Genomic DNA, 12367 nt, shown 5'->3' on the forward strand with positions numbered 1-12367 from the left:
AAAGCAAAGGAAGAGGGAAAGTGTCTGTAATTTCCTTAATATTTTTTTTTTTTTTGAGACGGAGTCTGGCTCGGTCACCCAGTCTGGAGCACAGTGGCACGATCTTGGCTCACTGCAACCTCTGCCTCCCAGGTTCAAGAGATTCTCCTGCCTCAGCCTCCTGAGCAGCTGGGATTACGGGCACCCGCCACCACACCCGGCTAATTTTTGTATTTTCAGAAGAGATGGGGGTTTCACCATGTTGGCCAGGCTGGTCTCGAATTCCTGACCTCAGGTGATCTGCCTGCCTCGGTCTCCCAAAGTGTGGGGATTACAGGGATGAGTTACCGTGCCCAGCCCTTAACATGCTTTTTGAAGCCATCCTTTTTACCATTACAAACAATATTGCAATGAGTAAGTGTCTATGACAAGGTTGTGAACTTGCTGCATCAAAGAGCACGTGCATCAAAGAGCACGTGTTGTTGATTCTGCACATCGATTTCCATAGAAGTTAACAATTTACACATCCACTTACAACACAGAATGGCGCTTTAAAGAATTTAAAAGAAAGATAATTCTAATACGCAGAAAGACCTAAGAGTTACGTGATGACTTTTGCAAAACTTAAGACAACTTATTTTCTCTTTTGGAAATACATTTATTGGTATACAAATCAAATTTCCTACTATTCAGTTTCTTATAAACAAAAATGAAACAAAATTTAGCTATCCAAAGCAAATTTAGGCACATAGAACAACAACTAAACAGGCGGGGTAAAAAATAACTGTAAGAACCCCCAAGCTAGGCACAGCAGCCTGTGCCTGTAGTCCAGTTGTCTGGCAGGCCGAAGCAGCCTCCTGAGGATCCCTTGAGCCTAGGAGTTCGAGTCCTTCCCGGGCAGTCTAGCGAGACTATGTCTCTAAACCAAACCAAATACAAAACAACGACAACAAAGTTTTGGAAGAACCGTCAGAAACATAAATTAGGACTCTAAGGTAAGTAGAATTTAGTGCAGCAGCTCCGCAATTTACAAGGCAAAAATTACAACCCTGAAAAGCAGGATGACACAAAGCCCGGAAGTAATTTTCTACCAACCTGGTTGGTCAGATACTTGTCAGAAAACTGTTTTCCAGATTATGAGCTTAAATTCTTTTTACAGACTGGCAACGGTATCAAGACGTTTTTTCGAGTGTCCCCTGCTATCGCCTCGGGCATGTCAGAAACTGGATAGGAGTTTGAAGTTGAGCAGTTTGTCCAGGATTTCCTGGGTTTTAGCACTGAACGCGCTGCGTCCCTGGTACCCCTTCAGTTCCAAGCAAACCTGCTTCTTGGCCACTGTCGGACCAGACTTGCGTCAAGTACAGTCGCCACTACACAGATGTGGCTACTTACATTTAAGTTAAACACTTACTTATTTTTGAGATGGGGGTCTCACCCTGTCGCGAAGGCTGGAGAGCAGTGGCGCGATCTTGGCTCACTGCAGCCTCGACCTCCTGGCTCAAGCCATCCTCCCCGCTCAATCTAGGACTACAGGCTTGCGCCACCACGCCCAACGGCGGATTTCTGTATTTTTAGTAGAGACGGGGTTTCGCCTCCAACTCCTGGCTTCAGGCGCTCTGCCTACCTCGGCCTCCCAAAGTGCTGGGATTACAGGCGTGAGCCATCCCGTCCGGCCCTAAATTAAATAAAATTTAAAATTCAGTTCCTCAGCCGGCTCAACACCATAAATGTGTCCAGTGGCTGCCTTAATAACGCAGATGTAGAATATTTCCCTCATCCCAGAGAGTTCCATCTGACAACGCTGAGGCAGACAGTTGAGAGCTTTTTAAAAAACTAAAAGCTCGGAAACCGCTAGGCTCCACCACCTATAATAACCAACGGGCATTATTACTCTCTCCAAATGGGATGAGGAAAAATCTAAGCTAAGGAACACCACGCAGAAAATCTGCCGAGGTACCGGCCAGCGGGCTTCTCTGCGAACGCAGCCGACGGTCATTTCCACAGCGGAGGCCGTCGTCCGTCCAGCGAGGTAAGAAACTTGTAGGACGCCCGGAACTCCCAGAGGGGTGGGCGTTCAAGGGTCACGACCCCCGAGATGCAATTGTCCAAAGCGGTGGGCGCTCGTAGTCACCGGCTGGCGAGCCTGGGCTCGGCAGCCCTCAGTGCTCCGCTCCGGCCCGCACCGCGTCTAACGCCAGCTGGGGAGCGCGCGGCCGCAGGGTGGGCGCGTCCCGCACGCGCGCAGGCCCGCGTCCCGGAGACAGCCGGCAGCCAATGGGGCGGGGCGTCGCGCGCAAGGGGCGGGGCCGTGACGCGCCCTCCTCGTGACCCGGCTCTCTGCCTGCGCTTGCGGAAACCGGAAGTGGCGGCTGTCCGCGGTGCCGGTTGGGGGCAGAGAGGTGGTGGTGGGCGCCCTGGGGTGTGTGAGCCCCGTGATGGAGCCGGGCCCGACAGCCGCGCGGCGGAGGTGTTCGTTGCCTCCGTGGCTGCCGCTCGGGCTGCTGCTGTGGTCGGGGCTGGCCCTGGGCGCGCTCCCCTTAGGCAGCAGTCCGCACCGGGTCTTCCACGACCTCCTGTCGGAGCAGCAGTTGTTGGAGGTGGAGGACTTGTCCCTGTCCCTGCTGCAGGGTGGAAGGCTGGGGCCTCTGTCGCTGCCCCCGGACCTGCCGGATCTGGATCCCGAGTGCCGGGAGCTCCTGCTGGACTTTGCCAACAGCAGCGCAGAGCTGACAGGGTGTCTGGTGCGCAGCGCCCGGCCCGTGCGCCTCTGTCAGACCTGCTACCCCCTCTTCCAACAGGTCGTCAGCAAGATGGACAACATCAGCCGAGCCGTGGGGGTGGGTACTGGACCACGTCCGGGACTGTGGCGCGGGACAGTTGGGAAAGGAGGAGGATGTAATGATGGTCAATGCTGGGGGCCTCAGTTTCCTCAACAGTAAGAAAAAGGGGTTGGACTGGGTCTGTGGAGTTGGGACATCAGGAAAAGGGGGTGGCATTATGGGGCTTGGGGTTTGGGTTTTTGCTTCCATGAATGCTGTTGGACAACTTTGGTTCATATAGGTGTGATTGGTTTTCTTGGGGTCCTGATTCCTCAACCCTCTTCCTCTTCCTCCGCCCTCCACCATAGCTTCTCCTCATCTTCTCCTGGAGTTCCCGGGAAGGATCCTTTTCTGAAACAGATGGGGTGGAGACACTGGTAGTGGTTGGGAATTTGAGCTTTGTAGCCGGAAATGTTCCATGTCCACCACCTTCTAACTATGTAACCTTGGATTAATTGTGTTCTCAGAACCTTAGTTTCCTCCTCTATAAAGTGGAAAGAACAGTTGCCTAATGCGGCTGTTGAAAGAATTAAAAGAGATATTGCCTGTGACTTCATCTTTGTGATATAGACAGTCTGGAGCTAGCGGCCAGGAGTCCAGTTGCATTCTGCTTATTAGCAGTATACTCTGGGCAAGTTACTTACATTCTCTGTCCATGTTTACTAATCTGTAAAATGGGGATAGGCCGGGCACGGTGGCTCACGCCGGTAATCCCAGCACTTTGGGAGGCCGAGGCGGGTGGATCACGAGGTCAGGAGATCAAGACCATCCTGGCTAACACAGTGAAACCCCATCTTTACTAAAAAATACAAAAAATTAGCCGGGCGTAATGACAGGCGCATGTAGTCCCAGCTACTCGGGAGGCTGAGGCAGGAGAATGGCGTGAATCTGGGAGGCGGAGCTTGCAGTGAGCCGAGATCGCGCCACTGCACTCCAGCCTGGGCGACAGAGCGAGACTCCGTCTCAAACAACATCAACAACAACAGCAACAAATTAGAAAACTGACACATAGTAATACCTCTAAGTAAATGGGAGGTAAAATTTTAAGAAATTGTAAGACTGCACTTCATTCTTGGTACCTTGAGGGTGTTTCTAGTTGTGTGGTACCTGCTGTGAGGGCCTTAATTTAAAAAAGAAAAACAGACACAATTCCTGCTCTTAAGTACTTTGTAAAGTTTAGGAAAATATTAGAGTGTCAGGGTTGGTGGGAGTCACGAGGTGTGGGCCGGGTATGTTTGGTAAAGGAAAAACATGAGGAATAACATTGGGGTTGGAGAATGAGAAAGTTCCTCTTGTATTAAGGGGACAGCAAGTAGTCTCATGAAAATGTGGTTGGAATTATTTCATAAATTTAAACTTGTCTAAACTTGTTTGTAGTTGCACTAAATATAAATTTGTATCTAGTTGTATCCTGCTTTAAGTCAGCCTGTTATTATTTAAAATAAATCTGTCATGGCTGTGTGTGGTGGCTCATGCCTGTAATCCCAGCACTTTGGGAGGCTGAGGCGGAGGATCGCCTGAGGTCAGGAGTTTGAGACTAACCTGACCAACATGGTGAAACCCCTGTCTCTACTAAAAACACAAAAATTATCCGGGTGTGGTGGCATATGCCTGTAGTCCCAGCTGCTCTGGAAGCTGAGGCAGAAAGATCACTTGAGCCTGGGAGGCCAAGGTTGCAGTGGGCCGAGATTGCGCCCCTGCACTCTAGCCTGGGCAACAGAGTGAGACTCTTATCTCAAAATACATACATACATACATACATACATACGTAAAAATAAAAATCTGTCATTTTACATAAATGGGGAATTTATATGCATTAAATAAATTCTGTAGTCAACCTTTCTGTAAAGAGCATGTGTTCTTGTTTGTTTCTTCTTTTTTTTTTGAGACAAGGTCTCGCTCTGTTGCCCAGGCTAGAGTGCGGTGGTGTCATCTCGGCTCACTGCAGTCTCTGCCTTCTGGGTTCAAGTGATTCTCCTGCCTCAGCTTCCCGAGTAGCTGGAACTACAGGTGTGCACCGCCACACCTGGCTAATTTTTTTATTTTTGGTAGAGACAGGTTTCACCATGTTGGCCAGGCTGGTCTCGAACTCCTGGCCTCAAATAATCCACCCACCTTGGCCTCCCAAAGATTTGGGATTACAGGTGTGAGCCACCACATCTGGCCAAGGACATATTGTCAAGGTAAATAAATTCAGGCTTACATGCAGTATTTTCCAGGCATACTTGCATTGGGTATAGCAAGGACTGTATATCTTACTATCACTTTAAAACATAGTACCTATCAACTGCAGCAGGATATGATATAGCATCATATTCAGTGTTGAGCCGTTAAGATGAGTTGTTTTAGGGTTCCATTTACTCTAAAGGACAAGTGCTATTGTGGGCGGAATGGCCAGGGATCATGATGCAAAGTGTGGGTCTTTGGAGGCAGCAAAGCTTTTCTCGTATGTGTAGGTACTGTGGAATTAAAAAGAGGCTAAAAGTAGCACCTCAAACTCTAGTGTGCAGTATTATAGGCATCACCCAATCTGCATATGAATTTCTATATGAATTCCCCACTACCCAGAGGAGGCTTCCCAGTGAGGGAGTTGTAGAAACCCCCTTCCTCTCCCTCAGATTCTACCAGCAACCTGGGTACCCAGCTCAACTCACCCTGATGTGAAAGGAAGTAGATAAATAGGTGAAAAGAGGCAGGGAAACTTTTTTTGTATTTTCTCTCCATCTCATCCTAGGCCTTGGTCTCAGCTCCCCTTCTTTCCCAAGTAGAGCTGTATATGATTCTTTAGCTCAAAAGCATGACTTCTACAGTTGTGAGGTACTTTATAAATTTAAAAGGCTATACGGACTGGTTTGGGAGTTGAACCATCATGTATAATAATGAACTTATGAGGCCAGGCATGGTGGCTCATGCCTGTAATCCCAGTGCTTTGGGAGGTTGAGGCAGGCAAATCACCTGAGGCCAGGAGTTCGAGACCAGCCTGGCCAACATGGTGAAATCCTGTCTCTACTAAAAATAAAAAAATAAATTAACCAGGCGTGGTGGTGCCCAGCTACTCAGGAGGCTGAGGCAGGAGAATTGCTTGAACCTGGGAGGAGGAGGTTACGGTGAGCCAAGATAGTGCCACCACTCTCCAGCCTAGGGGACAGAGTGAGACTCCGTCGCAAAAAAACAAAACAAAAACCTATGGAAAAATGTGTCATGAGTGAACTTGAAGGAATTAGTTGTCTTTTGGGGAGGTTTATTTATCCAGTGTAATTTTTTTTTTTTTGAGACGGAGTCTCGCTCTGTTGCCCAGGCTGGAGTGCAGTGGCACAATCTCTGCTCGCTGCAAGCTCCACCTCCCAGGTTCATGCCATTCTCCTGCCTCAGCCTCCTGAGTAGCTGGGACTACAGGTGCCCACTATCACACCCGGCTGATTTTTTTATATTTTTAGTAGAGACGAGGTTTCACCGTGTTAGCTAGGATGGTCTCGATCTCCTGACCTTGTGATCTGCCCGCCTCGGCCTCCCAAAGCGCTGGGATTACAGACGTGAGCCACCGCACCCAGCCTTTTTCTCTTGAGACGGAGTTTCCCTCTTGTTACCCAGGCTAGAGTGCAATGGCATGATCTCAGCTCACTGCAACGTTCGCCTCCTGGGTTCAAGCCATTCTCCTGCCTCAGCCTCTCAAGTAGCTGGGATTACAGGCACCTGCCACCACACCTGGCTAATTTTTGTATTTTTAGTAGAGACAGGGTTTCACTATGTTGGCCAGGCTGGTCTCAAACTCCTGACCTCAGGCGATCCACCCGTCTCTGTCTCCTAAAGTGCTGGGATTACAGGCATGAGCCATCATGCCCGGCCTATCCAGTGTAATGTATTTTGTTTGACTCAGACTCAGTCTTTCCCTTAAATTAGTTTTTAGCAAGCACCTACTATTCTTGAATATTGGGCTGGTAAAAGGATAAGAAGGAAAAGAAGGGTAAGATTCAGGCCTCAAACTATTGGTATAGTTAGGGGAAATAAAGTACCTTATATGGGGAAATAGGAAAATATCGGTGAGTGTTGTAAATTGTACCACAGCAATTTAGAGCAAAAGAGTGAAAGGAATGCCAAGTTAAAGGAGGGAACAGAGCCAAGTGCAGTGGCTTATGCCTGTAATCCCAGCACTTTGGGATCCACCTCAAGGCAGGTGGATCGCTTGAGGCCAGGAGTTCGAGACCAGCCTGGCCAACATGACAAAACCCCGTCTCTACTAAAAATACAAAAAATTAACCAGGAGTAGTGGTGTGTGCCTATAATCCCAGCTACTCAGAAGGCTGAGGTGGGAGAATCACTTGAACCTGGGAGGCTGAGGTTTCAGTGAACCAAGTTTGCACCACTGCACTCCACCCTAGGTGACAGAGTGAGACTCTGTCTCAAAAAAAGAAAAAAAAAAAATAAGGGAACAGAGCAAGGCTGATTCATCAGAGGAAACCTACAAGCTGAATCTCAAGGCATTCTTTCTACCCTTCTTTAGTGTGAATGGACATGGATTGATTGAGAGAGGAGAGGAGTATAACAAGGAGAAAAAAAGAATCAAAGCCAGAAACTAGTAAGCTATTTATGTGGTACAGCAATATAATTAACTATAATAAAATTCCCTGGTAAGAATCCTAGGTTCTTGTCACTTCCTTTTAGAATTTCTGGGACAGGGATTGCATATAGTTTTATTATCTCAAGGTAAAAAATACAGTGTGATTTCTGAAACCTGAATGATAGAACTGAGGGATTCCCTCTTCCTTAGAGTCATACTTTCTCCTTTTAGTTTAAACTGATAGGGACATAGTTTCATTGTGATTCAGCATTATCAGAATGGTCCTGAGGATGCTTTTGCCCCCTCAGATTCTGAATTGGTAGGCTCTGTCCTATTCTACTTGGTTTGTTTAAAATTTAGATAGTGTTTAAAATTTAGATTTATAGATCCATCCATCTACCTATCTATCTCTATCTATCTATGTATCTGTATATCTTTGTGAAGTGCTAATCATTTGGGTTATGTATTTGGTGAGTATTCAATATACTTTTACTATAGATTATTAACTAACAAATTCTTAGGACTATAGGGAGAAAACCAGAACATAGTATAATAATCTATGCCTTTCATTAGACATCAGAAAATGTAATATTTCTTCTGCATTCATTCTAGAAAATATTATTGAGTACCTATTATGTATAGGTTGTGGTAGCTACTAAGGATATAGCGTGAATGAGCAGAGCTTGTAGTCTGAAGACAGACATTAAGCATCTCCTTATACAAATAATTATTTAATTCATGTGTAATAAGTGTTGCTGATTTAAAAACCCAGATGCTACCAATGCATATGACAAGAGTGCTGATCTTGAGTATGTCTGGGGGGTAGGTAGAATGGTCAGTGATTAAAGCAGACACCTACAATTTGAGAGAACGTGGGACAGGGAAGGGAAGGTATACATGTAAAGAAATAGCAGGCATGAAGACTGAGATGGAAAGGAGTTTGTGGTGTATTTGAGGTCTAGAACAAAGCACAGTGAGCAAGAAGGAGACCCGGGGTCTGAGCCTAAAGAAGTAGACAGGCAGCAGGTCATGTGGGCCTTGTAGGATATGTTAAGGATTTTAGACTTTGATTTTAAAGCAGTATGATGTTATTGAAAGGTTTAATTCTGTGGAATGACATAATCAGATTTGTACTTTGCTATGTGACAGAAAATGGAGGGGGTTGGGGCTGGGGAGGGTAGGGGAAGAAGATATGTGGGAAGATGAATTAGACTATTACAGTGGTATGAGAGACAGTAGTGGCTAGACTATGTGGGGGCCATCATGATGGGGAGAAATGGGTAGATTTCAGAGATACTTAGGAGGCAGAAATTACAGGCTTGGAGGTTAATTGAAAGTGGGGAGTAAGGAAAAGGTAGTGATGATTTCCAGGGTTTTAATAAGAGCAGCTTAGTGAATAGGGTTGTCATTTACTGAGCTGGCAGGAGGAGTCTGTTTAGTGGGGGAAGATCATTAACTCAGTTTTGAACTTGTTGATTTTGAGGTGTTTATGAGCTTTCTAAGTGGAGATATTGCCTATGTGGTTGAATATAGACATGTAGAGGACTGGACTGGAGATAACGCCTTTGGAAGTGTCGGCATAAAAATGGCATTTGAAATTATGACTTGGGTGAACATACCTGAAGAATGAGTAGGAACACTAAGAATTTAAGATTAAGTAAAGGGTAAACTCTCAAAGGTGACTGAGAAGGAAGAATTGGAGAGATAAGAATGAGGAGAACATGATGTCCTGTAAATCAAGGAAAAGGGAAGGGGTGGTTATTTTCGTCAAATCCTGCTGAGAGAATTGGAGGTACATCTGTCAACACTGGCAGTATCGGTGACACTAGCAAGAGTGAATTTGATGGAGTCCTTGGGTATGAAAGTGAGATAAGAGTGGGTTGAACGAACAGGGATTGGAAGATGAGGATGTGGGAAGAGTGAACCTAGACAACTGCTGAGGAGTTTGACCTTGATGGGGAGATAAGAAAGGTCACTAAAGAGCAATGTGGGACTCAGAGACTTTCTTTCATTTCTCTCTCTCTCTGTCTGTTTTTTAGACAGAGGCTCTCTCTGTCAGCTAAGCTGGAATGCATGGCACAATTTCGGCTCGCTGCAACCTCCACCTCCTGGGTTCAAGCGATTCTCCAGCCTCAGCCTCCCGAGTAGCTGGGACTACAGGTGTCCACCACCACACCTGGCTAATTTTTATATTTTTAGTAGAGGTGGGGTTTCACCATGTTGGCCGGACTGGTCTCAAACTCCTGACCTCAAGTGATCTGCCTGCCTCAGCCTCCCAAAGTGCTGCGATTATAGGCGTGAGCCACCATGCCAGGCTGACTTTCTGTCATTTCTTTCCATTCCCCTGTCCCTCCATTCCTCTGTCCTGCCTTCTCTTCTTCCTTGCCCAAGATGGGAGAGAGCTGGACATGTTTAAATGTTGATAGTAAGGGTCCTTTAGAGAAGGTGAAGATTCTGTAGGAGGGAGTGGGAAGCAGACAAGGTCAGTTTCTAGAAAAGGCAGGGTAGATGGGATCTAGGGCATCCTCAGAGAGATGGGCCTTGAAAGGGACAGGTGCCTTCCTCACCATAATAGGGGGATAGAAAGAGAGGTTACATGTAGAGGTAGGCAGGTTAGAGTTTCAGCTCGAAGGCTTCTGTTATCCAGGAGGCTAGATCTTCTCTTGAGAGTAAAGAGTGGGAGAGGGATCAGAGTTTCTGGGAGAGGGGAGAAGTTATAAAAAGGAGAGAATGAGCAGACAGAAAAGTGAGGGGTATGGTTTAGGATTATGGATTTACTGTGGAATTAATCTGTGTTGTTAATTTTTTGCCAGCAACTCCTGACTTCCTGGGTACAGGCATGATCAAAAGAAATGGCTGGCTTCATGATAGTTAGGGTTCTGCTAAGTGGTTATGATAGATTTGAGTATTAAGAGGTCTAAGTATAAACAAGGACCATTGTTTTTTTGGTCACTTGGCGAGGTGTTGGGAATACAAAGATGTGGCAGTTTCCATTTTAAAGGGACGCCTGTCCAGAAGAGAAACCTAAACGTAATAGGTGGATATCATGCTTTAAGAAACCATGCATCAGGGTAATGATGCATGGGTCCCACATTGCTCTTTAGTGACCTCTCTTTCTTATCTCCCCATCAAGGCCAAACTCTTCAGCAGTTGTCTAGGTTCACTCTTCCCACATCCTCATCTTCCATTCTCTGTTCAACCCACTCTGACCTCACTTTCACACCCAAAGACACCATCAAATTCATTCTTGTTAGTGTCACCAATACTGTCAGTGTTGACAGATGTACCTCCAATTCTCTCAGCAGGATTTGACACAACCACCACTTCCCTTTTCCTTGATTTACAGGACATCGTGCTCTCCTTATCTTTCTTTCTCTCTCCAATTCTTCCTTCTCAGTAACCTTTGATAGTTTGCCCTCTACCCAGCTAACAGTACCTATTTCATAGAGTTGTTACGAGGATCAAGTAAGGAAGTGCAGTTGGAACATTTAGAACTGAGAAGTACTAAATAAGTACCTCATCATTGTTTGGATTATTAATCATTTCCTTTCTGTCCTCACTGCTGTCATCATCCTTTCATTATACCTGAGCTATGGAAGTAGTGTAATGAGTCTCCCTGCCTCCTCACCCTACATATCACGGCCTAAACATATATTCCTGAAACTGCTTTTCATGACACCCTCCTCAAAAATCTTCAAGAATTTCTCACTAATTCTCATGACCCTCAAGGCTTCTCATAACCTTGTTCTAACTTAGCCCTTTAATAGCCCTACTTTCATAGACTACTGAATACTCCCCAAATACCACATAATCATTATCACTTTCATCCCATGATCATTTAATTCTTATTTTCAAATCCTTTTCTCTTCCTCAATATAGGGCTTAGTTCATATCCTTCCTTCATGAACTGTTTCCTAATTTCTCAAAACTACATTGATATCTTCCTCAACTGAACTATTCCACACACTGAACACCCATACAGGCTTTACTATATTGATTTTTAAAATAGCCAGTCACCTACTTATGAAGATTCAACTTAAGCAACTAATTACACTTATCCAACTAAACTTACTTAGAGCACTTCATGTTGGCAGCATGGTAGCTAGGTGAAATAGCATATATCGTTCACTGTGTACCAGACAATGTACTGAGTGATTAATGTATGCTATTTCATTTAATACATACAGTAACTGTAGGACCCTTGATTTTGAAACCAAACCTTAGAGAGGTAGGTCAGCTGCCCAAGGTCACTAGCTAGTGACCCAGGCTTGTATTAATACACTATTATTACTTCTACTTAAGAATAGATTATAGGCCAGGCATGGTGGCTCATGCCTGTAATCCCAGCACTTTGGGAGGCCAGGGCGGGTGGATCACCTGAGGTCAGGAGTTCAAGACCGGGCAGACCAACATGGTGAAACCCCATCTCTACTAAAAATAAAAATTATCCAGGTGTGGTGGCACGTTGCCTGTAGTCCCAGCTGCTCGGGCGGCTAAGGCAGGAGGATCACTTGAACCCAGGAGGCAGATGGTGCAGTGAGCTGAGATGGCACCCCTGCACTCCAGCCGGGGTGATAGAGTGAGACTACATCTCAAAACAAAAAAGAAAAAAAAAAGTGATAATAGAAAATTTTCTTCTATGACTGGTATTGCTCAGAAGGTAATTCTAAAAAGGAGTCTTTTAAAATGTTTTGTTCGTGGCCAGGTGCAGTGGCTCTAAAAATACAAAAATTAGCTGGGTGTGGTGGCGTGCTCCTGTAGTCCCAGATTCTCACTGAGGCACAAGAATCGCTTGAACCTGGGAGGCAAAGTCTGCAGTGAGCTGAGATCTTGCCATTGCACTCCAGTCTGGGTGACAGAGTGAGATTCTGTCTCAAATAACAATAATAGTAATAGTAATAATAATAATAATAATAAATAAAATGTTTTGTTCAATTCACTATTTTTTTTTTTTTTTTTTAAACGGAGTCTCGCTCTGTGGCCCAGGCTGGAGTGCAGTGGCCGGATCTCA

At 45.7% G+C, this 12367-nt stretch overlaps 1 protein-coding gene across 1 annotated transcript in view; it reads left to right on the forward strand.

Moving 5' to 3' along the window:
* The first annotated feature begins 2309 nt into the window (after nt 1-2309).
* Nucleotides 2310-12367, forward strand: part of OSTM1 (osteopetrosis associated transmembrane protein 1) — a 58761-nt gene continuing 48703 nt past the window's right edge. Inside the window, exon 1 of the mRNA XM_011952890.1 lies at nt 2310-2816. Within this exon, the coding sequence (XP_011808280.1) occupies nt 2415-2816 (402 nt within the window). The 5' untranslated portion in view covers nt 2310-2414. The remainder of the gene's footprint in view (nt 2817-12367) is intronic.

The sequence above is a fragment of the Colobus angolensis genome, unplaced genomic scaffold (assembly GCF_000951035.1).
Source record: "Colobus angolensis palliatus isolate OR3802 unplaced genomic scaffold, Cang.pa_1.0 Scaffold35, whole genome shotgun sequence".
Classification (NCBI taxonomy): Eukaryota; Metazoa; Chordata; class Mammalia; order Primates; family Cercopithecidae; genus Colobus; species Colobus angolensis.